Source organism: Saxophila tyrrhenica (genome assembly GCF_035928015.1).
Source record: "Saxophila tyrrhenica strain CCFEE 5935 chromosome Unknown scaffold_3, whole genome shotgun sequence".
NCBI lineage: Eukaryota > Fungi > Ascomycota > Dothideomycetes > Mycosphaerellales > Extremaceae > Saxophila > Saxophila tyrrhenica.
The window spans coordinates 1,071,911-1,098,286 of NW_027041735.1; the positions used below are offsets into that span (position 1 = coordinate 1,071,911).

At 56.2% G+C, this 26,376-nt stretch overlaps 13 protein-coding genes across 13 annotated transcripts; 5 read left to right on the forward strand and 8 right to left on the reverse strand.

Annotated features, from left to right (window-relative positions):
- Window positions 1-992: 992 nt before the first annotated feature.
- Window positions 993-2,403, reverse strand: LTR77_002364 (uncharacterized protein; the record flags this gene model as incomplete). Its single annotated transcript, XM_064799623.1, has 2 exons — window positions 993-1,157; window positions 1,213-2,403. The coding sequence occupies 2 exons, from the start codon at window positions 2,401-2,403 to the stop codon at window positions 993-995; spliced, it is 1,356 nt and encodes a 451-aa protein (XP_064662378.1).
- Window positions 2,404-2,598: 195 nt separating this feature from the next.
- LSM6 (U4/U6-U5 snRNP complex subunit lsm6) lies at window positions 2,599-2,968 on the forward strand (the record flags this gene model as incomplete). Its single annotated transcript, XM_064799624.1, has 3 exons — window positions 2,599-2,719; window positions 2,775-2,888; window positions 2,943-2,968. The coding sequence occupies 3 exons, from the start codon at window positions 2,599-2,601 to the stop codon at window positions 2,966-2,968; spliced, it is 261 nt and encodes an 86-aa protein (XP_064662379.1).
- A 302-nt stretch (window positions 2,969-3,270) lies between these two features.
- Window positions 3,271-4,331, reverse strand: LTR77_002366 (uncharacterized protein; the record flags this gene model as incomplete). The annotated part of the gene is made up of 3 exons (XM_064799625.1): window positions 3,271-3,744; window positions 3,818-3,913; window positions 3,987-4,331. 3 exons carry the CDS (start codon window positions 4,329-4,331, stop codon window positions 3,271-3,273), a joined length of 915 nt encoding a protein of 304 aa, XP_064662380.1.
- A 1,846-nt stretch (window positions 4,332-6,177) lies between these two features.
- LTR77_002367 (uncharacterized protein) lies at window positions 6,178-9,480 on the forward strand (the record flags this gene model as incomplete). Its single annotated transcript, XM_064799626.1, has 2 exons — window positions 6,178-7,017; window positions 7,066-9,480. The coding sequence occupies 2 exons, from the start codon at window positions 6,178-6,180 to the stop codon at window positions 9,478-9,480; spliced, it is 3,255 nt and encodes a 1,084-aa protein (XP_064662381.1).
- A 2,649-nt stretch (window positions 9,481-12,129) lies between these two features.
- Window positions 12,130-13,487, reverse strand: RPT4 (26S proteasome subunit rpt4; the record flags this gene model as incomplete). The annotated part of the gene is made up of 4 exons (XM_064799627.1): window positions 12,130-12,155; window positions 12,219-12,770; window positions 12,828-13,214; window positions 13,277-13,487. 4 exons carry the CDS (start codon window positions 13,485-13,487, stop codon window positions 12,130-12,132), a joined length of 1,176 nt encoding a protein of 391 aa, XP_064662382.1.
- A 622-nt stretch (window positions 13,488-14,109) lies between these two features.
- On the forward strand, window positions 14,110-15,537 carry ENO1 (phosphopyruvate hydratase; the record flags this gene model as incomplete). The annotated part of the gene is made up of 3 exons (XM_064799628.1): window positions 14,110-14,290; window positions 14,350-14,689; window positions 14,742-15,537. 3 exons carry the CDS (start codon window positions 14,110-14,112, stop codon window positions 15,535-15,537), a joined length of 1,317 nt encoding a protein of 438 aa, XP_064662383.1.
- Window positions 15,538-15,781: 244 nt separating this feature from the next.
- Window positions 15,782-16,597, reverse strand: LTR77_002370 (uncharacterized protein; the record flags this gene model as incomplete). The annotated part of the gene is made up of 2 exons (XM_064799629.1): window positions 15,782-16,524; window positions 16,576-16,597. 2 exons carry the CDS (start codon window positions 16,595-16,597, stop codon window positions 15,782-15,784), a joined length of 765 nt encoding a protein of 254 aa, XP_064662384.1.
- Window positions 16,598-16,946: 349 nt separating this feature from the next.
- LTR77_002371 (uncharacterized protein) lies at window positions 16,947-18,050 on the forward strand (the record flags this gene model as incomplete). Its single annotated transcript, XM_064799630.1, has 1 exon — window positions 16,947-18,050. The coding sequence occupies one exon, from the start codon at window positions 16,947-16,949 to the stop codon at window positions 18,048-18,050; it is 1,104 nt and encodes a 367-aa protein (XP_064662385.1).
- A 15-nt stretch (window positions 18,051-18,065) lies between these two features.
- Window positions 18,066-19,199, reverse strand: LTR77_002372 (uncharacterized protein; the record flags this gene model as incomplete). Its single annotated transcript, XM_064799631.1, has 3 exons — window positions 18,066-18,241; window positions 18,291-18,600; window positions 18,651-19,199. 3 exons carry the CDS (start codon window positions 19,197-19,199, stop codon window positions 18,066-18,068), a joined length of 1,035 nt encoding a protein of 344 aa, XP_064662386.1.
- A 548-nt stretch (window positions 19,200-19,747) lies between these two features.
- LTR77_002373 (uncharacterized protein) lies at window positions 19,748-21,439 on the reverse strand (the record flags this gene model as incomplete). The annotated part of the gene is made up of 3 exons (XM_064799632.1): window positions 19,748-19,928; window positions 19,987-20,205; window positions 20,280-21,439. 3 exons carry the CDS (start codon window positions 21,437-21,439, stop codon window positions 19,748-19,750), a joined length of 1,560 nt encoding a protein of 519 aa, XP_064662387.1.
- Window positions 21,440-23,209: 1,770 nt separating this feature from the next.
- LTR77_002374 (uncharacterized protein) lies at window positions 23,210-23,686 on the reverse strand (the record flags this gene model as incomplete). Its single annotated transcript, XM_064799633.1, has 1 exon — window positions 23,210-23,686. The coding sequence occupies one exon, from the start codon at window positions 23,684-23,686 to the stop codon at window positions 23,210-23,212; it is 477 nt and encodes a 158-aa protein (XP_064662388.1).
- A 246-nt stretch (window positions 23,687-23,932) lies between these two features.
- Window positions 23,933-25,376, forward strand: LTR77_002375 (uncharacterized protein; the record flags this gene model as incomplete). Its single annotated transcript, XM_064799634.1, has 2 exons — window positions 23,933-24,174; window positions 24,230-25,376. 2 exons carry the CDS (start codon window positions 23,933-23,935, stop codon window positions 25,374-25,376), a joined length of 1,389 nt encoding a protein of 462 aa, XP_064662389.1.
- A 253-nt stretch (window positions 25,377-25,629) lies between these two features.
- Window positions 25,630-26,272, reverse strand: PUP3 (proteasome core particle subunit beta 3; the record flags this gene model as incomplete). The annotated part of the gene is made up of 2 exons (XM_064799635.1): window positions 25,630-25,879; window positions 25,944-26,272. The coding sequence occupies 2 exons, from the start codon at window positions 26,270-26,272 to the stop codon at window positions 25,630-25,632; spliced, it is 579 nt and encodes a 192-aa protein (XP_064662390.1).
- Between the last annotated feature and the right edge of the window lie 104 nt (window positions 26,273-26,376).

Sequence of the window (26,376 nt, forward strand, 5' to 3'; positions counted from 1 at the left end):
TCCGGTCTCCGAAGGCGGGCGAGGTCAATGCTGGTGATTCTCTGGATATGCGTGGAAGACATCTGCTCTGGGAAACTGTCGCTGCGGGGGTGGATGAGGTAGGTGGGCGTGGAGGGAGCTGGATTGTGGGACGGTGTGCGTGGGCGGACGATTGGCGAGGATGTGGTGTTACTTGTTTTGCCGGCTGATGTGGTTTGAAAATTGGTAGGTAGGGGTGCACGAAGGTAACGAGGTGCCAGTTTTCTTCACTTTCCGTTCTGTTCTGTCGTCTAGAGCGAGGCTACTACCCTCTTATACCACCACACCATCCATCGGGCTCAAACCCACTGCGAGATACGAGTCATCACCTCCAACCCAGCCCAACCTGAAAATACCAATTCCCCTCGGAACAAGCACTCCCTCCCACCCGTCCACGTCCCTCGCCACACCACTATCGCTGACCCAAAGGTTCCTCCTTGCATCCCACAATCTCCAGCATTGGTCGGCTCATATGCAGCTTGAGCACCCTTACTACCATAGAGACGCCGCCACGTATCGCCAAGCGCCGGCTTCGCTGCTGCTGTGTCTACCCGCACCCATACACAACCCATCCACCAAGCACTTCGGGAGAGGCGTGGGCTGTGAGAGGCCACACCCCATGTGCAAAGCTGCACAAGTGAAGTGTGAAATGCGAGACGACTGGGCCGGCCCGGGAAGGCGTTGCTGCCCGATCGGTGCCCAACGTTGATGCGTAGGGCTGGCCGCTGGGTCGAATATTTACTTTGAGATAGGAAGACGACGAGTCGGGTGGGGATGGGACCTGACGGCATGGAAAGGAAGGGAGGGAGAGTGGTGGAAGGAAGGGGTTTCGTTGCTGGGTATCTCTGAATAGCTATGTAGGGTAAATATGCGTGGGCTGAAGCTCGCGCCAAGCAAAGCGCTTGTGTGCATGAGCGATGAGCCAACATAAAATTCATACTAGTCGTCTCAGTCGTCAGAATCGTGCGTTTCGTTCAGTTGACATGCACCATCAAGCAGTCCAGATCCGAGATATCGGTGCTCTGGACTTCATGGTCTGGATTTAGGCGCTCGCCGTCGAGTTCGAGGGAGATGGTGGCGCTGTCGTCGAGGTGATGGGATTTGCGGTAGGCGTTGGCGATTTTGCTGAAGAGCGTCGTCTGCAAAGAAGTTAGCACGGGTCAGTGGTAAGTGTGGTATGCGTGAGATACGTACCGGCTTCACCTTTATCCTCAAGTTCTTCGTCCCCTTGCCCTTCAGCGTCAGACGGATATGCTCTTCTGGCACCGGAGTCTCCTCCTCAGCGCCAGCGCCGTCTTGTGGCTCTTCTTCGGGAGGCAGCTCGCCGCTCCGCCTCTTCTCCTCTATTGCCTTCTGCGCCTTCATCTCCTGGAATATCTCCTCCGTCACAGCTTCCAGATGCACCTTTTCCACACCATCCTTATCCTCTGCACCTTTCATCACGACGTTTCCAAATGCATCAACATACAGTCCAAGACTTCTGCAGGTAGTGGCGTCGTAAATTTTGCGCATGCGATGGATGAAGAAGACATCTCGCGTCATTTCCTCCGTGAAACCCTGCCGGCCGCACCATGCTGTCCGCACTTCCTGCGTTCGCTGCGAGATCTTCCGGTGCACAATAAGAGGGTTGGTGTTGGGTATCTGCGACGTGACCATGATCTCCACGACCGGGTCTGGGGGAGGTGTCGGCAGACCGCCATGTCCCGTATCTGACGCCCCCATGCCAGGACTCGGTGACGGACCGCCTAAGTCTGGCGTCTGCGACTTCTTGCTGCTCAGCTCTTTCTGTTGCCGCGCCAGTCGTGCCTTCCGCTTCAGCTCGGCGAATTCGTCGTCCGACTCCTCTTCAACCTCCACCGGCTCAGGCGGCGGCGCTTCATACACAATCTGTTCCTCCTGCTGCCTGACACCCTCCTCATCATCATCACCAACCACCTCAACAACCTCCCTCCCCCTCCTCCCCCGCCTAGGCGAGCTCACATCCACCCCCCGCCTCATCCTCGGGCTCCGCCTAACCGGCTCCTCGTCCTCAATAACCACCGGCTTCCACTCATCCCCCCCTTGCGCCCCTAAGTCCACTTTCGACGAAAGCCCAATGCTTCCTAACAAATTCTCCCCATCCTCCTGCGTAATCCGCCGCTTCTTCAAACATCCCCCATCCTCCCTCGGGAACTCATCCTCGACTTCCCGTTTCCCGGAGTTGCGACGCTCCTCTTTCACCTTCTTCCGCTCGAGTTTTTCGCGCTTCTTGCGCTCTTGCTCCGCGACGATTTCGCGGTACGAGCGCGAGGAGTGCGAGAAGATGTTCGTTTCGCTGTCGTCGGGCTCGTCTGAGGCAGCTGTGGGTGCTTGTTTCGCCCAGGCGGGGCGTTTGAAGAGGGACATTGTTTCCTATTGAGATTGTGTCGGCATGGTGTTGGAAGTGAGCTGTGTCACAAGTTCGAGGTTTGAGGTTGCGCCCGTAGCGCGTGACTTTCACTTTCGAGGTGGTCTGTGCGTTGCTTTAGGTTTGGCGAAACACGAAAGTCATGTGAACGTTTGTGATATCTTGATCAACCTCACCTGCAAATTACAGCCAACATGAGTGCGCCAGCCGCAGCAGCAAACGGCGCGGCAGATGCGAAGGACCCGTCTGGCTTTCTCAGCGAGATCATCGGCGCTCCGGTGACTGTGAAGCTCAATTCTGGCGTGGTTTACAAAGGTTGGTGGCCAAGATATGGAGGAAGAAGTGAGAATAATTGCTGACAGGTCAACAGGCGAGCTCCAGTCCGTCGATGGCTACATGAACATTGCGCTGGAGCAGACCAAGGAGTACGTGGATGGCAAGATGAGGAGGAATTATGGGGATGCGTTCGTGAGAGGGAACAACGGTGAGTTCTGCGTTGATTACAGTTCGGTGTTGTTGCGTGGCTAACAGCTTCTAGTCATGTACATCTCTGCGGACTCATGACGAGTCAGTGAAAGAAGGGCGACTTGGTGCACGTTGGAATGGTGACGGGAGGGTCGAAGGAAGACCAAGGACGTGCGACTAAACGGTGGCAACGATTGCATGAAGCATGCTCAAACCATCCAAGGACGGTGTTGCGAGCAGTTTGTCTACCAGTCTACGTCTATCTATCAATCCAGGCACTGAGCACTGCTCGAAGCCGCGAAAGCATGCCCGAGACGCTGAAGGGGATGAGGCGGCGAGCAACCCAAGCAAAAAGCACTACTACCACCAGCAATTACCACTTCTCCGCAGCTCCATCCACCCTATTCCGCCGGTGGCGTCCCGACAATATCCCCAATATCCCCACTCCCCTCCACCGGAATCTTGCCCGTCCACACGCACTTCGTATGCCCATGACACACCACCCTTCCCTCCCCATCAACCTCCACATCCTCCCCCTCTAAAATACTCATAAACCTGCTCCGCACCTTCCCCTTCTCCTCTTCCCCCAAATTCGCAACCTGGCTCAACGTCGCATACCGCTCCCACAACTCCTCCTTCGTTAGTCTGACTTCGAACTTCTCTTCCGTCTCCGCTAACGGGAGCGAGAAGAGCTGTTCAGAAGAGGAAGCGATGATGAGTGAGAGAGGTGATGATTTGGACTGCTGGTCGAAGACGCCTCGCCAGGCTTCGTGGCGGTAGCGGGGGGCGGAGTCGGTGTCGTCGAGGCTCCAGGTGAGGGATTGCAGGGCCGATTCGTAGTTTGTGGTTGCGGGGTGGGATTGGGGCGCGTTGTACTGAAGAAAGAGAAGGGTTAGGAAGGAAAGGATAAGAGGGAAGCGAGGAGGTGAGGTGGGATGGGGGACCTACATCGTCGACGTTCCACACCATACCAAACCCAGCATGCCGCTTCAGCACGCGGTGGATCTCGCGGAGTGCGTCCATGTTGGCGAACCAATGGAATGCCTACCTTGCACGCTCAGCTACCGTAGCTGACAGAAAACTCGTAGAACATAGTGTATAGAGGATATTCCCCTACCTGCGCAACAACCACCCCATCCGCCCACCCATCCCCAATGACCCCCAAATCCTCCCCCCTCCCCTCCACCACTTTAACGCCCCTCAACCCCTTCCCCTCCAACACCCTCCTCATCTCCGCATGCGGCTCGACAGCCAAAATTTCATACCCCTCGTCCCTCGCCGCGAGAACCTCGGTGAATTTTCCCGTGCCGGCGGCGAGGTCGATTATGCGGGCGTTTTTGACGCCGGCTAGGTTGAGGTTGGAGAGGAGGGTGGTGATAACGGAGGGGGTGTAGGTGGGGCGGTGGGCGTCGTAGGTGGAGGCGGACTGGAAGCCGGACTGGGCGCGGGGGTTGAGGGACATGGTGGACAATGGACGGGAACTTAGAGATGGTGGAAGCCGAGAGGAGTTAATGCCCGAGATGCAGCTGTAGCTGTGGTGGCACGAGAGTAATCAGTAGCAGCAGCTGCAGTGGAGACTGAAGAAAGTGGGGTCAGATCGTGCGGCATTTCAGATCTCCACAATCTCAACCGAAACTGCTGTCCACCAGCTCCCGTCCACCAGCTCTCTTTCAAGCTCGCAAACTCTCGAGCGGAGAAAATATGAACGCTTGCGTTGCTTGCATGAAGGTGCATTAGATTCTAGAGAAGAGCTTCCGCGTGGCTTGCTCGTGCAGCAACACTGCAGGACGAGAGGACCCGCTGGTGCGGTCTCCGGATTTCGGAGAGCCATGGGTGTTGATGCACGAGGATGAGCACGAGCACGAGGAGGGAGTGGTACAACAGCACTTTGCGAAGGTTGGACAACGGTGAGATGACGAGGGGAAATTGTCGTTGTAATAATAAGGCCGGGGATCTGAGAGTTTTACTGTCATGGTTTGATTTGGTAGATCGCGCAACGGTTGCAACGAATGCGAGATTTCGATCGGAGAGGCGTCAGATCTTGACTGATTCCAGCCTGCGAATATTTGGGTGATGCATGCGAGGATGGGGTGCCGGAGGTCAGCCGCGGTCTTTATTCTTCTTCTTGTGTTGGCGGGTCCACATTGTTCTGGCTGGAGGTTGGTCCACCCGTGTGTGTGGAGGTGGCCCTGCGCCAGTCGACGAACTCCACTCGTGAAGAGGCGAGGAACACCACTCTCCAGTCGTGTACGGTGGCATGGTCAATGGTGATGCGTGGTCGTGCATGAATGATGATGCAGGCAACATTGCAAGTCCGGCAAGATCCAAGCCACGCCTGGACGAAAGAAGGAATTGGGCGTGGTCGGATTTGGGAGATCGAAGATCATGTCCAATCAATGCGTTGCTTGTCTACACGCCCTTGCGGTTGTTGATGTAGCGACAAGTCCTAGGATGTAGTTTCATGTGTGGTACGAGAAAGGCACCGAGCATCTTTCCACAGACCGTACGATCGTTGATGGCTGGTGAGGCTGTTCGTCGAGGCAGCCCTATATCTCGCAATAGAAGAAGAGGCAAAAGCTTAAGAGCTCGTGATAATCCCCGTCGCTTCTCCTGAAGGCGGAAGGCCGACTCGCCGAACGAATGTCTGTGCGATGCGTGCTGAGGCCCGGCGTGCGACGGTGAAGCGTGGTCTGTAGTCGTGTTCCCATCAAGTTACCATTGTGTATTCCACCTTCTCTCGCCTTGCCTGCCATCATCGACAAGCCATCTCGACTGAGAAGGTTGGGGAGAATCATTCAAAAGAGATCGGCGGGAGAGCTAAAGTTGGAGTAAGTCGTTGCGCCACCCATCCTGCCCCATCCCTCGCCTGCCATTTTCGAGAGCGAACTAGGCCGGAAGAGTGCTGTGCGGCAGCAGCAAGAAGCGAAAGCACTTCTCTCCTCACATCACCATCACCACTACCACTACCACCACCCTCCCCCTCCTCACTCGCTCTTGCCCGACACCACAGACTTCACGTGTATCACGACATTAACACTCGCTTGCGACGCATCAGCCCTCCAGCTTCGACAGCAGCACTTTTGGACCCTGTCCGCCATTATTTACGAGCCATCTGCATGTGATACGCGCACTACGACCCTCGCCCGGTGTACATAATCCGAAGCATCCATACCCACCATCCATTGTTCCATGCGGCAGTCTTAGGGAGTATCGCGATACATCGCCCTCGACGCTCCCACCGCGCCGCGACCTCCAACAAGGGACAGGCGTCAGCACCCTTCGAACCACCCTCCCCCAACACCGGCTACATGCCCAAGAACCCGCTCAAGTTCGCCCGCCGCAAGTCCTCTGGCAACATCCTCGACGAAGAGTCGCCCGCCGCCTCGCCAGCCCAAGCTAGCTCCTCCTTTCGCGTCCTCGAGCGGCCCGAAAAGATCAACCTCAATGGCGACAACAGAGGCGCCGCGGACAGGTTAAGACAGGTGCAGCGGCCTTTCAACTCGCCGCTGGTAGGCCTGCGCGGGAAATCGGTGGAGAATTTGACTGCGGCGGTGAATAGGTGTGTCGGAGATGCAGGTGATGGATACGCTGCGAGCAGGAAACTAAACAGCTACAGGGGCAGCGCTGGAACCACCAACTCCGGCTCAAGCGGCTACAACGAGTCTCTGTCGGCATCTGCACGACATAGCTCGTCGTCTACCCTTCCGTCCTCCGTGGACGCTGAGCGGGAGCCGGACGAGGACGACTTGTTTCCACGCAAAGTCAAGACGACGCCCATGTACCCAGGCAGCACACCCAAGGCTGACGCGCCACTCCCGCCGCCTCCTTCATTCTCCACCCGCGCAGCGAGGGCTCTCTCCTGGGGCCAAAAGCACAACCGGAACGGCTCGGGAGTAGCCAATGCGCCGCCCGTACCTCCTGTGCCCAATGTGCCCGAAAGAAGCCACAGTCCTCCCCAGAGAGAACGCGCCTTGACAACCAGCAGCTATGCAAGTACTGCTGTGCCTTCCAAGCCGACCTTGGACCTCAATCTCGGATCATCAGATCTCGGTGGTGACTTTTCGAGCATGTTTGATGGGTCTAAGGGACACAGCCCAAGTGATTTGGGGCCGCCTCCTCCACCGCCCAAGCTTGCGTATCATCGAACCGTACGTACGGCTGAAACGATTACTCAGTCAAATGCTGACGTGATACAGGAGTCTGAACCAATGTTTCCGCCCAAAACACATTCCAGACAAGCTTTTGGTCGTGCCCCGGAGGAGCTGAAGAGCATCAGAGATGCTGCAGGATCGCCATACTCGCTCGATAGCCAAAGCTCGAATGAAGGTTTAATGGCGGGTGCGTCACCCATGGGATCACCTAGGTTGCCTGAGGATGCGCCGCCAGTACCCGCACATGGATCTGGCCTCTCAAATATGGCTCCGGCATTCCTGGGCAAGTCGAAAGCTGGATACGCACCACTATCTGACCGGACCTCACCTGGCTTCGATTCGCGGATGTCGCACGACAGCCAGAACGGCTACTCTGGAAGCGATGTGAACGACGAGGCTGACAATTACTCTTCCAGCGAGGACGAAGCGATTAACTTTAAACGTGTCCAGCCAAACGACAGGAATAATACAGACGGATTCTCAACCAGCAGAGAATCCAGGTCAGCAACCGTCACGAGAAAGCCGCTTGCCGGTCCTTCAAATGCGTCTCCGGCAACGCGTGCGCCAAATGGTATGCTTTCACAAGCATCCGCGGGAGCCTCGAGATCTGGCGCAATGAGCCCAGCAAGCTCAGAGGGTGGAGGGTCGCTTTGGGAGTCGAGTAATACCACACCTCGAGCAGCGACCGCCAAGCTCTCCAACAGCGAGACAACCTTCGATTCATCACCGGTCGGGCCTCCGAGTCGAGCATTGAGACCTCAGCATATGCGGACAGAGAGTGGGACACTGAAGAAGATGACGAAAGAGCAGTTTGAGCAGTTACAGCGCGGCGGTCCCAGCAGCGCGGATCAGAGCGATGAGGACGATAATTCTGCGGATGAATACGATGCCGAGGACGACGCGGACAGGGCGAAGAGGCTGGCTCGGCAACGGCAAAAGCAAGAGGCGAATATGTCGGTCTACAGGCAGCAGATGAAGAAAGTCACTGGAGGTGGTCCGGCAGATCTGCCCTCTGCGGCTCGACCCAGTATGGACCGAGCGGCCGCGAGTGCACCTGCGGCTGCTGGACTTTTGCATTTTGGCGGTATTGGAGGGCAGCCGCCTCCAGACTCTGTCCGTGGGAAGCAGACAGACGACGATGACGAGGATGTGCCGCTCGGGATACTGCAAGCACATGGATTTCCCAGCTCATCACGACCACCGACACGGCAGGGCGAGAACGATCTTGGACATCAAAGACGGATGTCTTCGGCGACGTCGATTGCTGGCGGCGGTGCAGGTCAAGGGAATCTGCCTCCGTTTGCGAGGAGATTACCACAGGATCCGTACTTTGGCGCGAGTGTGGTGAACCAACCACAACGCGAGTCGCTGGGAATGAGCGGCGCTGCATCGGTCTACGGGGGCGCGTCAATGATGCAACAGCAGCAACCGATGATGCAGCCTCAACAGCAGCAGATGGGCCATCCTGGCGGTCTGGTCGGTATTATTGCTGGCGAGGAGCGTGCGAAGGCTGCAAGACGCGGCAGTCCAAACCCGGCCACTGGGGCATTCCCAGGAGCTGGCGCGAACCCTGGGATGGGCATGGGACGGTCCATGACGATGGGCAACCTCCAACCTCCACAAACCTACATGCCGAGCGGTGGCATGATGCCACAGATGCCCATGATGCCGGGCATGCCACCGATGCCTCCAATGCCCATGATGCCGTCCACCCCAGATCCGCAGCAAGAGCAGATGAAGCAGTTCATGCAGATGCAGATGCAATTCATGCAGAACATGATGGAGATGCAAAGCCGGCAATTAGGCCAAACACCTCCACCTCAAACACCCTCCCCAGACTTCCTCGGCGTCCCCATGCAAGGCAGTCGCCAGTCAATGATGAGCCAGGCCGGTCCAGGGACACCTTCCATCCGAAGCCAAGCACCACCCTACCAAGGCCGCGCAATGACCATGACCCACCTGCCCACCCGCTGGGACGTTCCACCGGGCGCCCAGCGCCCCAACAGCGCCATGCCCACCACCTACGCCCCCTCCGGCATGAACGTCCCCGGCGCCGGCCCCGGACCCGGCTACGCCCCCTCCATCGCCCCGAGCGAACGCAGCAACGTCGGCATGCCCTCCCGCTACCGCCCCGTGACGAGCGGCGGCAACGACGGCATGGGACGAAGTCAAACCATGACCTCTTCCCTCACCGTCAACCCATACGCGCCGCAACATCAACAGCAGAACCTTTCGCCCGCGGTGCAGCAGCAACCGCCGCCGGAGCAGCGGAAGTCCTCAATGATCCGGCTGGTGGAGAAGCAGAAGGGGGCGCCGAGGGTGATGGCGAAGCAGGTGCAGGCGGATGAGGAAGAGGAGGAGGGGTGGGCGGAGATGAAGAAGAGGAGGGAGAGGAAGAAGTTTGGGTTTGGACGGAAGAAGGATAATGGGGTGGAGGGGTTGTATCAGGAGTATGAGTGAGCGGCGGAGGGAGGATGTAATGTCTTGACTGGAAAACCGCCGAGTGAAGGGAGGGGAAATGCAGCTGTCCGCTCCGCACCTTGTTCATAAGCTACGACTTGCATCAGCGGGATACAACTCTTGTTTGGGTAGACTGGGACCGCGGCAGGCTGGAGTCAGGACGGGAAACCAACAAAACGGTGGGGCAGTGTCAAAGGAGGCTCATGGCACAGCGAGCAAAATTATTCTTTACCTCACCCAGATTCAGAGGTGATGGTTGGGGGGGGGTTTTCGTGTTCGTACAATGGCGCTGAGCGGTGTTTGAGTGGGAAGAGGGAAGAGGGAAGAAGGGGTGGGGTTAGATGTTTGTTGTGTGTTAATACTTAATCCGTTGAGCAACCTCACCCTCGCCTTTCACCGTGCTCAATCGCAAAATGTCGGCCGAAATGCCATGTGAAAGCTACTAGTATCCCCAACCACGATCACGTGCGTAGGCTTCGGTTTTCGCTCTTCCCGCTCCTGATTGGCCGCTTTGAATCTTTAAATTCACTTCACATCCCACCACCACCTGCCTCCTCCTCCCCCACAACATCAAAAGCCATGCCCGTCCGATAACCGAGAAGTGAAGCAAGAGATGAAACTTCTCACCCTCAACTTCCTCACTTGTGCCCGCAAGACGTGCAAATCCGCCCCGGCCGCTTTTCCCCTCCACCCCAGGGACGCGGAGTTGGAGCAGGTGGAGGTTGATTTGAACGCTGTGTTTTTGCGTAATATGCTTCCGCGGTTGGAGTGGGATGCTATCCGCACGATAAGCAGCGAGGTACGCCCTCTTCCCGTCCCCTTTGGCTTTTACCGGGTCGTGGTTGTGGCGCTCGTGCTAATATATGGAGTAGCTTGGTCTGCCCGCCCTGCCAGACGAGGTGCCTAAACCCGAAGATCTTGTTGACGGGGAAGGGGAGGCGACGCAGGTGTTGAGGGACTTGCATGGATTGTTGATGGAGACGGGGGTAGTGAGTGGGCGGTTGGTGTGTGGGGAGTGTGGGTTTGAGTATGCGGTTAAGGAGGGGGTGGGGAATTTTTTGCTGCCGAGTCATATGGTTTGAAGTTGTCATTGGGGATTACGAAATGAGGAATGGGTGGTGAAGGAAAAGGGTGGGAATGGCCACAGGATGAGGACGGAAGTGGGTGGTGGAGGTGAGGAGGATGGAGTGCTGGCTGGTCGGTGGTGGAGAGTGCCGGTATGGTCGCCGTCTTGGTTGGGCTTGCGCACATGCTGCTACTGCGTGGGACGTGCTTCCGAGATGATGTGCGGGATTCGATGAATCAGGCAGCTACGGCATGTGAGTGCAACGGCATGAATGAGGCCACGAAATTTGCTACATCCATGCACAGCTTGCACACGATGGCCACTGCAACATGAAAAGACTGTTATCAGGAAGGTGGTTGGTATCTCTCACAACATCGCAATGCTACTCCACCCGCTCAAACACGATGTCGACTCTGCGATTGTTGCCCGTCCCTGTCGTCCACTGGTCCTCCACCGCGCCACGATGTCCAACCTCACCTCATCGCCGGCCCAATCTCCGCATTCCGTATTTCAACCCTTATATATTAATTCCAAAATTCATCACTCCATCGACAGGGCACAGGCCGGGCGTTGCTATCCACTAGCATCTGGTCAATGGTAACCCTTCCCCGTGGAACACCGAAAACCTCAATCAAAACTCGACCAGGGTTAGGCCGGGCGCTGTCTTACCGGTTAAGACTTCTGTTCAATGGTATCCATCCTCCTCTATCGTTCTAATCAAACTTCTCACCATAGATATGCTTGGCGTGCCCCTCGAGGGGTTTGGATCAATAGCATATCTGCGACCGATAACCGATTCTATTCCTGCACCGAGCTCCCCACGCACCGAGCAGATGAACCCACCGATTTGGGGGTTAATATAATGAATGATGCAAACCAGACTTCCTCCTCGTGGTTGTTGAGTTTCTCTTCTCCTTCGAATTGCAGCTTAAGGTCTTCTCTTTTGTCTTTTTGGAGTTCTTCAAGATAAGATATCAGTCTGTCGACGGAGGATGGTGGATGATGTGGAATTCTTTGGGTCAACCTTCTCAGAGGGAAGGGGTGAAGGAGGTGGTGTTATATTGTACGCTTAAGCATCACTTGGATCATGGTGCAACACTTCTTTTGGTGGTGCTCAAGCAGCAGGACCTGGATCTCACCTTCCGAGAGCATTATCATGGCTTCCGCCACATGCAAATGCTCCCGTTCACTTCTTTCAAGAGGCGAAGAGGCCATCCACTCACAACGTAGGAGCCGGGCAGTGTGTATGGTTCACGGGCACTGTACAGTCAGATATGCATTCTGGTGACGGTCATCAACCAACTTCACAGCCTTTGAGCGATCACTTCGAGCAGGCTGCGACGCAGTGGAAACAGTGGAACCTGTTAGTAGAGCAGCAAGGCGAGCAAGCTGATGTACGTGAAACGGTAGAGGGTTTGGAGGTAGAAGTGTGTATATTACAGATCCTTTCGCTATGCTCTCAAATGCCCACGGGATCGCGAACGCCGTGCTCGCTCACTCGATCCGTCCGCTGTCTATACCCGAAGTCCTTGCCGCCGGCAACACGGCCGTGTCCACCACTGTCCCGATGCAGAGGCGTAGTCTTACAACTTCTGGTACTCAAGCTTGCCTGTATCGCAATCGTCAGCGCAATCCATACATCACCATGTACAAACGCAAAAGTAAAACTCACCCTCCAACTTCTTACTCTCCACCACCTTCCTGACCGCCTTATTGAAATCATCCTGATTGATCGCATCCCGATAATCCTTGATCGCAAACAACCCCGCCTCGGTAACCACATTTCTCAAATCCGCTCCGTTCAACCCATCAGACATCTTCACCACCGATTCAAAATCAATCTCCCCCTCTTTCGCCACACCACCCGCATGGATCTTCAGCACTTCCAACCGTCCCGCTTCATTCGGGAGCGGGATCTCGATCTTCCTGTCCAACCGTCCAGCACGCAGCAGAGCAGGGTCCAGGGTATCGGGCCGGTTCGTCGCCATGATGATCTTCGTCTTGCCGAGATAATCGAAGCCGTCGAGTTGGTTGAGGAGTTCCATCAGCGTGCGCTGGATTTCACGGTCGGCAGAAGTGCCCTCGCTAAAGCGGCGGCCGCCGATGGCGTCGATTTCGTCCATGAAGATGATGCAGGGCTCGTGCTCTTTGGCGTAGCCGAACATTTCGCGGATCAGGCGGGCGGATTCGCCGATGTATTTGTCTACGATGGCGGAGGAGACGACTAGACATAAGAATTAGTAAGGGTGGCGAGGGTATGGGTGGAAGAGGGGTTACGCACCTTTGAGGAAGTTGGTTTCCAGACCACTAGCGACTGCTCGTGCGAGAAGTGTCTTGCCTGTGCCGGGTGGACCGTAGAGAAGCACGCCTTTAGGTGGTTTGATGCCGACTCGGAGGAAGAGTTCGGGGTTCTTGAGCGGGAGTTCGATGACCTCTCTCAGCTCACGGATCTGCTCGTTCAGGCCTCCGATGCCGCCGAAAGATACTTGTCCTGGGTCTTCGAGCGACATGTTGTAGACTAGCGGGTCGACTTCGCGGGGCAGCATGCGCATGATAGTGAGAGTGGTCATGTCGAGGGCGACGCGCGTGCCTTGTTTGAGCTTTACCTTGTCCACCTTTGACCGGCAGCCGACGACGTAGCGGGGGCCGGAGGAGGCTTTGACGATGACTGTGCGGTCCATACTGTCAGCGCATGCCTTCCGAAGGCTTATAATGGATGGCAAGGCATACATCTCTCCTCATCCAGCTGTTTGAGCACCTCGCCGATGATCTGACCCACGCTCTGCAGCGCCTTGATATTGTCCTCTGACACATCGAACTCGCGCTGCAGATCCTTGATCTCTAACCGTAGCGCCTTCAGCTTGGCCTCCCATTCTCTTGATTCTAGCAGCTTGTTCTTGTAGTCCTCCAGCGCCTGATCTCTCTCCGGGTCCGCCGACATCTTTGCCTCTTCGAGTGGCTGTTGCGAATGTATGGGACTGAGTGGCCCTGGCTGTTTAATGGATTGTTGTGCGCTTGGGTCGGATGTCGGATCGCAGTATATCGGGGTGATGGTGAAGGAGGAGGTGGTGAAGATGGATGGCGATGTTGTTCAGGACGTGAGGCGGATGGCACATGCGCAAGTCGATGTTAAGATGCGGAAGCTTGCTTAAAGTAGCTAGCATGGTCGGCTCGCCCCCTTAGCGCAACCTTATGCAGATCGACGGGTGCCCCTCCAAAAGCAACAGCGAACAGCCCCGCGGTCGAGGCGCACCTTCCCAACGCCTGCGTCACAAGCTCAAACAAATTCTGAACCGCCAACTCTCACTTCACCAGCTTCACTCAACGCTTACACCACTCTTCATAAGCAACCGACAGACATATACCAAGGACAAGAACCACAAGCAACCAAAGAAGTGAGTGCTACCTTCCTCATATCACCAGCATTGCACCTAGACACCATTGAGCCAAGCACTCTCAACTCTGGAAGCTCTTTGATCGATCGCTGCCTCACCCTTACTTCTCACTGCATCAGCGAGTCAGCAGACTGACATTAAGCTTGAGAACAGACAGACACCGACAAGATGGGCATCACCAAGATCCACGCCCGCCAGGTCTACGACTCCCGCGGCAACCCGACCGTCGAGGTGGACATTGTCACTGAGACCGGCCTGCACCGTGCCATCGTGCCATCTGGCGCCTCTACCGGCTCCAACGAGGCCTGCGAGCTCCGCGATGGCGACAAGAGCAAGTGGGGTGGCAAGGGTGAGCACACATCATCACTATTCTAGTATTGACAGCCATATCTGACATGTGATGTACAGGCGTCACTAAGGCCGTCAGCAACGTCAACGACAAGATCGCCCCAGCGCTGATCAAGGAGAGCATGGACGTCAAGGACCAAACCGCCGTCGACAACTTCCTCAACAAGCTCGACGGCACGCCAAACAAGACCGAGCTTGGTGCAAATGCCATCCTCGGTGTGTCAATGGCTGTGGCCAAGGCCGCCGCTGCTGAGAAGCGTGTCCCTCTCTACTCCCACATCAGCGACCTGGCGGGCACGAAGAAGCCATACGTCCTGCCCGTGCCGTTCATGAACGTGCTCAACGGCGGCTCGCACGCTGGTGGACGACTCGCTTTCCAGGAGTTCATGGTTGTGCCGACGTATATACTGTCACATCAATCAACAATATCCATTTTCTGACATTGTGCACAGCGAAGCACCATCCTTCACCGAAGCCATGCGCCAAGGCTCCGAAGTCTACCAGAAGCTCAAGGCTCTCGCGAAGAAAGAGTACGGACAATCCGCCGGCAACGTCGGTGACGAAGGCGGTGTAGCCCCTGACATCCAGACTGCCGACGAAGCCCTCACTCTCATCACCACCGCCATTGAGCAAGCCGGCTACACGGGCAAGGTCAAGATCGCCATGGACGTCGCCTCCTCGGAGTTCTACAAGAAGGACGCCAAGAAGTACGACCTCGACTTCAAGAACCCCGACAGCGACCCCTCGAAGTGGGTGACGTACGAGCAGCTCGCCGACCAGTACCGCGAGCTCGCCAAGAAGTACCCCATCGTCTCCATCGAGGACCCGTTCGACGAGGGCGACTGGGAGGCGTGGAGCTACTTCTACAAGGACGCGCCGTGCCAGATCGTCGGCGACGACTTGACCGTCACCAACCCCACGTTCATCAAGAAGGCCATTGAGACCAAGGCGTGCGACGCGCTGCTGCTCAAGGTCAACCAGATCGGCACGGTCAGCGAGGCGATCCAGGCGTCCAAGGACGCTTACGGCGCGGACTGGGGTGTTATGGTGTCGCATCGTTCTGGTGAGACGGAGGATGTGACGATCGCGGATATCGCGGTCGGTCTACGCAGCGGGCAGATCAAGACGGGTGCACCGGCACGGTCGGAGCGTTTGGCGAAGCTCAACCAGATTCTGAGGATCGAGGAGGAGCTGGGCAGCAACGCGGTGTATGCTGGGACCAAGTTCCACGCTGCTGTGAACATGTGAGCGGGTGCTCCAACGTCAACTCATTATGCGAAAAGGCGATGAGTGAAGAGGAATCCCAGCAAGGACGGTTATGGCTGCGAGCACCTATGAGTGACGATGGTCAAAAGTGCAGAGCGGGATGCATCTCGGGAGGGAGTTTTCGTTGCTAAGCACGTCGAGCAGACGGAAGGATCCACCGTTCGTAGCTACCACCAGATCACCGACATGAGAACTAGTTGAACTCACCTTAACATCTCCATCACTTTCATTCAACGCCTGGACCTTCATACGTCAACTGCCGTACCTCCTCCCAACCCCTCCTACCCTTCAAATCCTCCATCCCACCGTACCAGCGTAGCTCAACTTCACCAAAGTAGTTCGCTTTGCCCTCGTTCACCGCTGTGAATCCCAGCTCCTCGAACAACTTGATAGACCCGACATTAGTCTCATTTATCCTCACACGCAGATGATCCAGCCGCAGCGGCTCGGCATCGTCGGACGAGGAGGTAGCAGTAGCTGTTGACGTGCCACCGGCGTACTCCCGCGCAATCTCCGCCCAGTGAGCGAGTACGTACGAGATGAATGCCAGCAGGGCTCCGCGCCCGTAGCCCTTGCGACGGTGGAGGGGTGAGGCGATCATGAGTTCAATCTCTCCAACCACACTCGAGGTCGGCGGAGCTGCGCTTTCGTCTTCGTCGAGGTCTAAGGGGTAGATGAAGAGGTTGACGTCCCCCACCATCCGCTCTAGGTCGTCGTACTGGCCGGCTTTGATGGTCTCCTCCCCTTCATCCCCAGGCAGCCGGAGAGGATGTGGCAAAGGCAAGCAGATAATGAAAGTAAGTTTATCCGGGTCTAAGCGCCAGGAACGCTGCATGGCGTATTCTTCGGAGAGGGTTAGGGGGTCGGAGGCTGTGGCAAGTCGGAGATCCGGGGACTGCATCCACTCATGGTAGGTGGGGACGTGGAGGGGAGTGTAGGGGACCAGGAGGGTGGTGGGGGTTGAGAGGGCTATGGAGAATTGTTAATGAGTGGTTAGAGACCGGGAGGGGGCAAGGGTACCGGTACGGGCGTTGAGTTTCATTTTGGACTTTCATGTGATTTTGCCCGTCTGATTCCGCCAAGAAGGGAAGTTGCGAGGGATGGATGCAATGACGGTCGAGGTTGCGGGTGCAGGAGTTGAATCATCCTTGCATCAGGACTGCATTGAACTCTTCCTACTGGGTCATATCAGCATCCACATTGTGATGCTTGAGCGCTGTCTATACAGCAGCGGTGCGAGCGAGCACTCGGAAGGACTCTATCCCCTGTTGATGACATGATTCATCAGCAACGACCGGGGTCAGCCGGATGGTGGTACTGGCATCACCTCGTTTAGAGAGTCTTCGCCATCTTATCCTACTTACAGAACGATCGATCTCATAGTAGACACAATGCGCGGACCAAAAAGAAGTCTCGAAGTCCTCATGACGGGAGGAAGTGGCTTCCTTGGACGCGGGATCGTCGAAAGGCTCCTCACACAACATCCCGAGTGGCGCATCTCCATCCTGGACCTGCATCCTCCCCCGGACAACCTTCGAAAACGCATCGCACAGTTCATTCCCGCGGACATCTCGTCCGCGCAGTCGGTGAACAATGCTTTCGTCGAGTACAGTCCAGATCTCGTCGTCCACACTGCCGGCATCGTGCCAGCGAGGAAGGATCGCTACAGCACGGATCCGAAGCAATGGGAGAAAGTCAAAGCGATCAACTACGGTGGGACACGCAATGTCCTCGACGCGGCGATGTCGTCGGGGTGCCGGAAGTTCCTGTATACGTCCAGCTGTACCGTGATTATCGACGACTTGGACCACGATTACTACAACATGGACGAGAGCATTCCAGTCGGTCGCGCAACGCTGCACTATGGGAAGTCGAAGGGAATGGCTGAATCCTACGTCCTCGCCCCTGAGCTCGCATCGCTTGGTCTGCAGGCCTGCGCTCTTCGCCCAGCTACCATCATCGGACCAGAGGACACGGCGGTCATGAGCCTGATCCACGACCTCATTCGCAAGGGCGAGACGTACTTCATCGTCGGCGACGGTGAAAATTTCTACGACTGGATGTACATCGACAACGCCGTGCAAGCGCACATTCTCGCGATCGAGAATCTTCTCACAACGCAGACAGCTGCGGGCCAGGCTTTCTTCATCTCGAATCAGGAACCGGTGTATTTCTGGGACGCTTTTGCTTTTATCTGGGCGCAGTTTGGGCATGTGCCGAAGTACCGTATTCATATCCCGACGGCGATTGCGTGGTTTGTGGCTCTGATACTCGAGATTATGACGTGGTTCACTGGAAATGCTCCGACGATTGATCGTGGAAGTGTGAAGGATGGTATGAGGACGCATTACTCGAATAATGCCAAGGCGATGAAGGTGCTGGGGTATATGCCGGAAGTGCCGCTGACGGAGGGCATACGGAGGGCGTGTGATGGGTATAAGAAGCATTTGGCTGCGCAAGCGGCGCAGAATGGGGAGACGAAGAAGGAGCGATGACATTAACTATTCTACCTAGCAGCGTACGACTATCTTACCCGGTACAGTCAGCGTTGTCAGTGCCTTCAGCGCTTCCTCCGCCTGCTCGAACTCGAAGACCTGCGCTACTGGTGGGTGAAGGTCGTGCTTCTCCATGAACGCGGACATTTCTTCGAAGACTTCTCGACTGCTGGCGCCTAGCTGTCCTTGCACTGCTTGCTGGTCAGCCATGTTCACTTCCAATGAGAGATCAGCACTTACAGGTCTTAGCACCAAACAACAGGTCCGTCATAATATCCACCGGCTTCGCGAAATCCTCTCCCAGCATCCCCATGACCGAAACGAAGCCTCCAAACGCCGTGGCTTTGATGGTCTTCTCGATGGACCCGGCGCCAACGACATCGCAGACGAGATCCACCCCCTTCCCATCTGTCACGCTGAGGACCTCTTTGTCCCAGTCAGGATGCTTGCGGTAGTTGATCAAGTGCGTCGCTCCAAGCTTCTTCGCAAACTCCAACTTCTCGTCTGATGAGCTGGTGGCTACAACCTCTGCGCCTGCTGCTGCGGCTAGCTATACCTTATCAGTACAGCCTTCGCACACATGTGGAGAGCTGGACGTACCATAATAGCAAAACAGCTCACCCCACCCGTCCCCTGCGTCAACACCCTCACCCCCGGCCCCGCCTTCACCGCCCCATTATGAAACAGACTCCTAAAAGCCGTCGCGCCAGCCGTGAACATCGTACTCGCCTCCTCCATCCCCATCCCCTTCGGCATTTTGACCAGATTCTCATCCGACACCACCATCCACCGCCTCGCTGTCCCATCTGTCTCCCCGCCTCCAAATACCGTGCGGACATCGAAACCCCTCGCATCGTTCCCGTGGAGCCAGGGGTTGGGGTGCAGGACCACCCTATCCCCGGCCTTCCAACGGGAGCCAGGACCTACGGTGGAGATGACGCCGGCGCCGTCGCTGAACGGGATGAGGTTCTGTTTGGCTCGGACAGGGTAGGCGGGGCTGTGGTCAATGACGAGGATGTCGCGGTAGTTGAGGGAGGTGGCGTGGAGGCGGAGGAGGACCTCGTTAGGGCCAGGGGAGGGGACGGGGGTGGGAAGGGTGGTGAGGGTGAGGGTGGAAGGGGAGGTGATTTGGTAGGCTTGGCTGGCCATCGCGCTGGTGGTGGGAGAAGAGAATGAATTGTGAGGATGAGATGTATTGAGATGCTTTACCGTTGTGGTACTGCGCTTGGGTCTTATATACATAGAAATGGTGTGGTGTTTCGAGGGATGTGATCAGTATTTCCTGACCTCAGCATTGTACCCTCTTCGGGTTCGCGACGGAGTTATCGTTATTTAGAGACTATATGCGATGTCGACATGGGAGGCATCAAGATAGAGTTCTGCTTTGTTCAGAAAGATGAAGTGTCGTTAGAGGATGGTGACTAAGATGCGTCCGCATGCTGGCGGAAGAGAGTTGATCCTGGGCTGTTGGTGACAAACCACGATGTTGACAACGAACTCGAGATCCGTACTTCTGAAGAACTCATGTATTCAAGGCGATTCCATCTTTCCAGGGAGCAGAGTAGCTGTGATAAGAAATGCAAGAGCAAGTGTAAGTCAAAGGTCGTTTTGTTTCATAGTCTATATATTTCCGCCAACTCGAGCACTCAGCAAAGGGTACAACCTGGACATCAGGCGATCGATCGATCGACCGACGCTTACAGTTCCTTTTGCTCAATATTCCGCTGCTTCTCGCTCATATCAACCGTATCCAGCCCCCCAACCTCCGCCGCCATCTCCTTGGCCTTGTGCGTCGCCTCAGCACCACCGACGACAGCGTCGTCACCATCAAAGTGCTTCGCAATCTCCTCGAGGGGAGTGTATCGTGTCTCCACGTAGCTTTTACGGAGTTAGCCAGCGTCTCAGACATGGTAGGGAATCACCCAAGGGTTCGTACAAGAAGTAGACCACACAGAACTCAATGAGAAGCCAGACGCAGTAGACGATATAGTATCGCCACTCGATGTTCTCAAGAGCGATTGGGTTGACGAACTGGTTGAACCAGAGCGCGCAGTCGACCATGAGGAACATGATAGTAAGGCCCTTGGCACGGAGGGAGTAGGGGAGGATTTCGGCAGCGTAGCCGACAAGGAGACCGGACCAGGCCATGTTGTAGCTATTATGTGGGTCAGCAGGGTCGCGATGGGGGTTTAGTGAGGTCCCGTTACGAACTACAAATAGAAAATATACACGCAAGCGACAACGAGGTGGCCGCAGGCGACGTTGTGATGCTCGGTGTACTCGCCCGCAGCGGCAGTCCACACGATGAAGGTGGCAAGCATCCCGCCAGTTGCGACCAAAAACAGAGTGCGGCGGCCGACCTTGTCGACGACGAAGCACTGGCCGACGGCGACAATGATGTCGAGGATCTGCAGGCAACCGTTGATGACCAGCTTGGTGGAAGTAGCGGTGATGCCGACGTTCTTCAGGACGAGGTTGAGGTAGTACGATGCGATTCCATTGCCAGACCATTGGGAGAAGAGACCAAGCGTCACCAGGATGAGCAACCGCCGGCGGTTGCCCTTGGTCTTGAAGAACTGCTTCCAGCTGTTGCCCTCGAACTCCTTCTCGAGGGTGATGGTGTCCTTGATCTCCTGCAGCTCGAGCACGACGACCTCGTCATCCATGTTGCCGTTGGCGTGGACCTTGGCCAGGACCTGGTGGGCTTGCTCGGAGCGGCCTTGGGCGATGAGCCAGCGAGGAGACTCGGGTATGAACCATACAAAGATGAGCTGGATGATCGATGGCAGGCCTTGGATGATCGATGGCGTTCTCCAGGACCAGTTGCTGGTGTGCATGAACGATGTCCCGTAGCAGAGCCAGGCGGCCAAGAATGATCCAAAGTACCAGGTGGTGTTGTAGATCGTCGTGAAAGTGGCGCGGTGCTGAGGATGCACGAGCTCGGTGACGAGAAGAGGTGATGCACCATGTGCGATTGCAATACCGAAGCCGAGGAAGAATCGAGCCGCGATGAACATCTTGAAGTTGATACTGATGCCCTGGAGGATTACACCAAGAATCATAATCAAGCAGCCGATGATGATTCCCCATCGACGCCCGAGTCCATCAGCGATGTAGGGCACGAACGGAATGGCCACAATCGAACCGACAGCCATGATAGAGGTGAAGAGTCCTAGCATCGCGCCGTGAGGGTGGTTGAAGTAGTGCTGCCATGGATGCATGGTCTGAAGGGCGTTGACGATTGAGCCATCGTATCCGTTGGTGGCAGCGGTGATCACCACCAGCATCAAGCATAGATAAGTCCTCCGCAACGATGGATCCGTGTACCAGGTCACCTTTGGGAACTCACGCCCCGCAAGGCGGAAGGTGCCCTTTGTTGGAGCGTCCATTTTCGGTGATGTGCTGTGCTGTCAGGTATGCTGTGTTGGAAGGACGGGTGGTAGTCAAGTGATCGAGCTTTGAGCAGCACGAGTCTCTCCACCCCAAGATCGGGTGAACTGGAGGCCTCAGTGAGGTGTGAGGAATGAATGCGGGAGAACTGGTGGAGAGTCCTGAAACCTCTGGGCATTGCAGGCCTTATGAAGTGCAGGCTTCGAGTAGTAGGAAGCAAGCACATTCATCCCATTTTACCCGAACATATAAGATCGCCCGTACCTCTACAACCATCCCGTCTGACCCCAGAGATGCCCTTAGGGGCGTGCCGCACGAGGTGTGCAGGTCAAGTGCCCAACCGAGCAAAGCGGGCAAGCGGCAGACAATTCTGGACACGAGAGCGAGCTGTCCAGGACCCCAACGAGTGAAGCAAAGGCCGGCGTTGATGTGGGACCACTTGAGTTCTCGAATGGCCACGAGCGAGGAAAAGTGGCCCAGTACCCACACATCTCCGGATACCGTATCGAAGCAAGTCTTTTCGCGAGACCAACTCATACTCTCACGTGATGTGAGCGGCCGGGTAAACTCTTTGCTTTTAGCCAAGATCCTTGCTCGAAGCTTGCGTTGCTTGGTCTGCAGCCACTGAGAGCCTCAAATGCCGATTCAACATTGCGCCAAAATGACGAATGCTTTAGTCGGCCAAGGATACCTTGTCTAGCTTGTTCCAACCAGTCTTTCAGAGTCCGTCACCGTCCACGATCGGAAGATTCGACATCGAAAAGATGCGGACCCGCCTGCCCGTGGGACACCACATTTTCTGTGGACCGACTCCAGATGGGCCACGTGAGGTTCGCGAACGCTCCTGGAGAGCACCAAGACAGCTTCAAGACGAACTTGGAAGAGTTTCTCCTCCCCGACACGCCGGCGGGGACCGTCCCTGGTAGATATCGTTGGATACGCAGGTCGGATGGCCGGCACATCATGAAATTGGCAAGCAGTGCATCTGCCGCCGGTCACAGGTGTGCGAGTTTTGTGAGCTGAAGGTCTCGCGATCATTAACCTGTAATGACAAACATGTACCACGTACTCATTGTACCGTCAATCTTGCCCCTCAATCTGTGTCATACAGTCCCTGCTTCCAGCAGACTCGGGCAGATCAACATGAGAAGCGGGCGGGTCGCGCAGTTGCTGGTGTCCATCTTCTCTGTGATAAGAAGTCCCCACCGCGCAGGAGCAGCTCGGCCAGTGATAACGGATCGCACGGCATACCGAGAACACCTTCGTTCCCACCGTCTGGTAATTCCAGAAGGCTCCTACAGCTACAGTCTGAAGCAGAGACCCAAAGGTCCACTCGCCGCATCGTTTCCGAACGGACGGTAATCACTCCAGCATGGATATATTCTCAACTTGGCGATGGCATGAAGACGTTCAGACAAGCTTTACGGCGTTGCACCCCGGTTGCCGTGGCTGCTTGGATAAAGTATCTTACGCCACGGTGCATTCGTGATGGTTGCAAGCTGTCGTACCTCTGGTATCGTGACTTGGGCGATCTTTGCAATCCTCTCAAGCTCATCGCTGTGGGTCTAATCCCCGCATGTTCGCTTCATTGTGCCATGGGGATCCGAATCTCCAGACCTTGGTCCCCTTGGTCCCGTCCCGTGTAGGAGGTAGCAGCGCATATCATTGTCCTGTCATTACACTTGCCTGCCACAGTCGCGATATTATCGTCCAGTCATCGTGGTTAGATGCCAAAGTCGCGATTGATTGCCTCGTTCCAAAGATCATCGTCACCCTTCTTCCTGAGCAGGTTCCAAAAGCGCCAGATCCCCCGTCTCCCCGAGCGCCTCCCTCGCCGCCTCCTCGATCAAGATTCCCAGCGCCAGCAATGCCGTCTCGTCCAGGGTCCTCCAGTCTTTCTCCCCACCATCCTCCGCGACCCTAGCATAGCAGTCTGACGCATACCGATGCAAAGCCTTCAGTAGATCCGAGTCCGGCAGTTGCTGCTTCGAAGGGTCCAAGTGGCGATCTGCGTTGTAGATGTCGTCTTCTTCATACCTCACCGGCGCGCCCTTCTGACGGAAAAGAACGTCTTCGGGCGGGACAGCTGCGCCGGCATTTTGGCTGATGGTGTCGCGGTGTTTTGATGGCTTTGGCTCGGTGAGAAAGCCTTCGACGCCTGCGCGACCAGCGACGGCGTCGTAGAGCGTGACCTTTGCTTGTTCGACGTTGCGCCGCTTCCGCGGTCTACTGGAACTTTTCGCCATGGTCTCATTTCTCCTCGCTCGAGTATCGTGAACAGCAACCCAAGACTCTCAATCTTTAACGCATCGCGAAGTGTGGCAGTACTTTTGTGAGTCAAAAGTCGAAGTCAGAGATCCAATTGGACAGAAATCCATCTCCGCAATTTAACTTCATCAACTCAGCGCCAGCAGCATCTCACAGCAAACATGAGGCTACTGACATAAGTAGGACCCGAAGACTCTCAAAATTCAAGAAAATGAAGCGCCTCAATGAATTCCTTCCTGCTCAACCGGCAACTCGGATCCATCAGCCACCAGGCTCTCGCGACAGCCCAGAATGACCGCCAGCTCAGGTCTCTGCAGGCAGCGCCAGATATACAGTTCGTACGTGAACGACCCGCCGTAGACGAGGACCAAGATGGCGCTCAGCGGTATCCAAGAGTAGCCGTCGCGGCAAAGCCACATGCGGCCGGCGTGAGCAGTATTGCTATCGATCGATTTGAGGGGCGATAGTACGTTGACCATATCTCAAGACAGTGATGATCCAGCCACTGATCGATCAAACAGCCTTTTATCTGCAGGAGCAGACTCATCAGTCGCCATCTGGGACCTTGAATCCGCTCCACCATCAGCTGACGGCAAAACTCTCCACGCGCCCCTCACCCACGTCCCTAGAACATCCACCACAGAATCCCTCGGAATAACCCACACGACCTTCTACCCCTTCGATTCCCTCGCCTTCCTCACCACGGGCTACGACCACACCCTCAAACTGTTCTCCTCTGAAACTCTCCAACCATCCGCCACCTTCGACCTAGGCTCCATAGTCTACTCCCACGCCACCTCACCCATCGCATCACACCTCCTCGTAGCCTGCGCATCCCAACACCCCGCCGTTCGTCTCGTAGACCTCCGCTCTGGATCTTCGACGCATTCTCTGGCCGGCCACTCCGGCGCCGTGCTCTCCGTTGCCTGGCATCCGAGCGAAGAAAACATCCTCGTCTCCGGTGCCACGGATGGCTGTATCAGGACCTGGGATGTGCGACGTAGCGCCTCTAGCCTCGGAGTTCTGGACATGGACGACAGCATCGGCGTTGCTGGGTACGACGGCAAAGGCACCGGCGCACGGCAGCGAGAGCGAGGGCGCGCGCATAACGGGGTTGTCAACGGTATTGTGTGGAGCGAGGATGGGCGGTATTTGGTTTCTACGGGGCATGACGAGCGGATGCGTGTTTGGGATATGGTCGCCGGAGCTAATACGCTAGCGAACTTTGGGCCGGCGTTGAAGAATGCGCAGATGACTGGGTTAGTGCCGTTGTTGACTCCGAAGCATTTGACGGCTGCGGGGAAGGAGATGGTGTTTTATCCGAACCCCAAAGAGATACTGTCTTTTGACCTGCATGCTGGGAAGCTACTGAGCAGGCTGCGTGTAACGACGCCACAACAGCATGAGGGCTCGACATCCACCGGGACGAGGAATCTGATTCCAAGGACTACCTCGTTGGCGTGGCGGGCTCATCATGTTGAGATGTTTTCTGCGCATGCGGATGGTGAGATTAGATGTTGGCAGCCGCGGACATGGGAGGATCGCTTGAAGGAGGATGAAGATGAGGAGAGCGCGGAAGGCGAGGCGGAGCATGAGCGGAAGAGGAAGAGGGAGGAGTTGGAGCAGATTGTGCGGGATTTGAGCGGGAAGAGGGTTACGTATTCATGAGTCCAGACGTCTTTGTGACCAATGGCTTCATCAAAAACGGACTCTTCACTGGCGACGCCCAGCCGCACCACGCCGTTGGGCCAGATCGTGAATGGAAGCTTGCTTCTTGATCAATTCGAATTCATGTAGATGCTCAGCCTGGCATATGCCCTCTGAGCTGCTCCGGACGCCTCGCCATGCTAGCAAAGCTCATGCATATGTGGTTTGTACCACCTCCATCGTCCTCTCCCATCGTACATCTCCCAGCTCCTCTCTAATCCTGTCGTCCCTTCAATAGCCTCTTGGTCACCTTGTCCTTCTCGATGATGTAGACGTGTGCACCCCACCCTGACAGCGCATCGCGGTCGACGGCGTTGAGCAGTGCTTGTGAGATCGTCTCGAAGAGGTCCTCTGGTCCGAGATTGGGCTCCCATAGGCCTTCGCATGTGCCGAAAAGTTGGTCGGATGCTGTGCCGGAGACGATGAAGTCCTTTGCGAAGTCGATGCAGCCGATAGAGTCGAAACTACAATCACTATATCAGCTTTCGCCCGCTCCCATACCCTCGCCCCGCGAATGTATTGACTCACCCGCAAATGAACGGCTTCCCATCCGTCTGATTGATCCCCGCCACCACCGGGCTCACAAACCACGGCCCAAACCTCCTCTCATACAAGCTACTGCTCACCAGATTCGCAAACGTCTGCGGGCTGATGTCGCGCTCCTCCCGCAACCGGTACATGTTCACCTTGTATCGGAAGAGCTCGCTGACGGAGGAGACGTCGGTGGCGAGGCCGGTGAGGCCGAGGTGCACTTGCGAGCCGTAGGAGAAGATTTTGGGGAAGTTGTTGCTGACGGTGAGAGCTTGGAGACCGAGCCGCAGGTCGCACGCGATGGCCACGCAGTCTTTGCCGACCATTGCTACGCAGGCGCCGCCGTCTGTATACTACATTAGTGTGTGGTACGAGTAGGTCGTGATGCTGGGTCGTACTGATGGAGAAGGGCGAGGCCATGTTGGCGTTT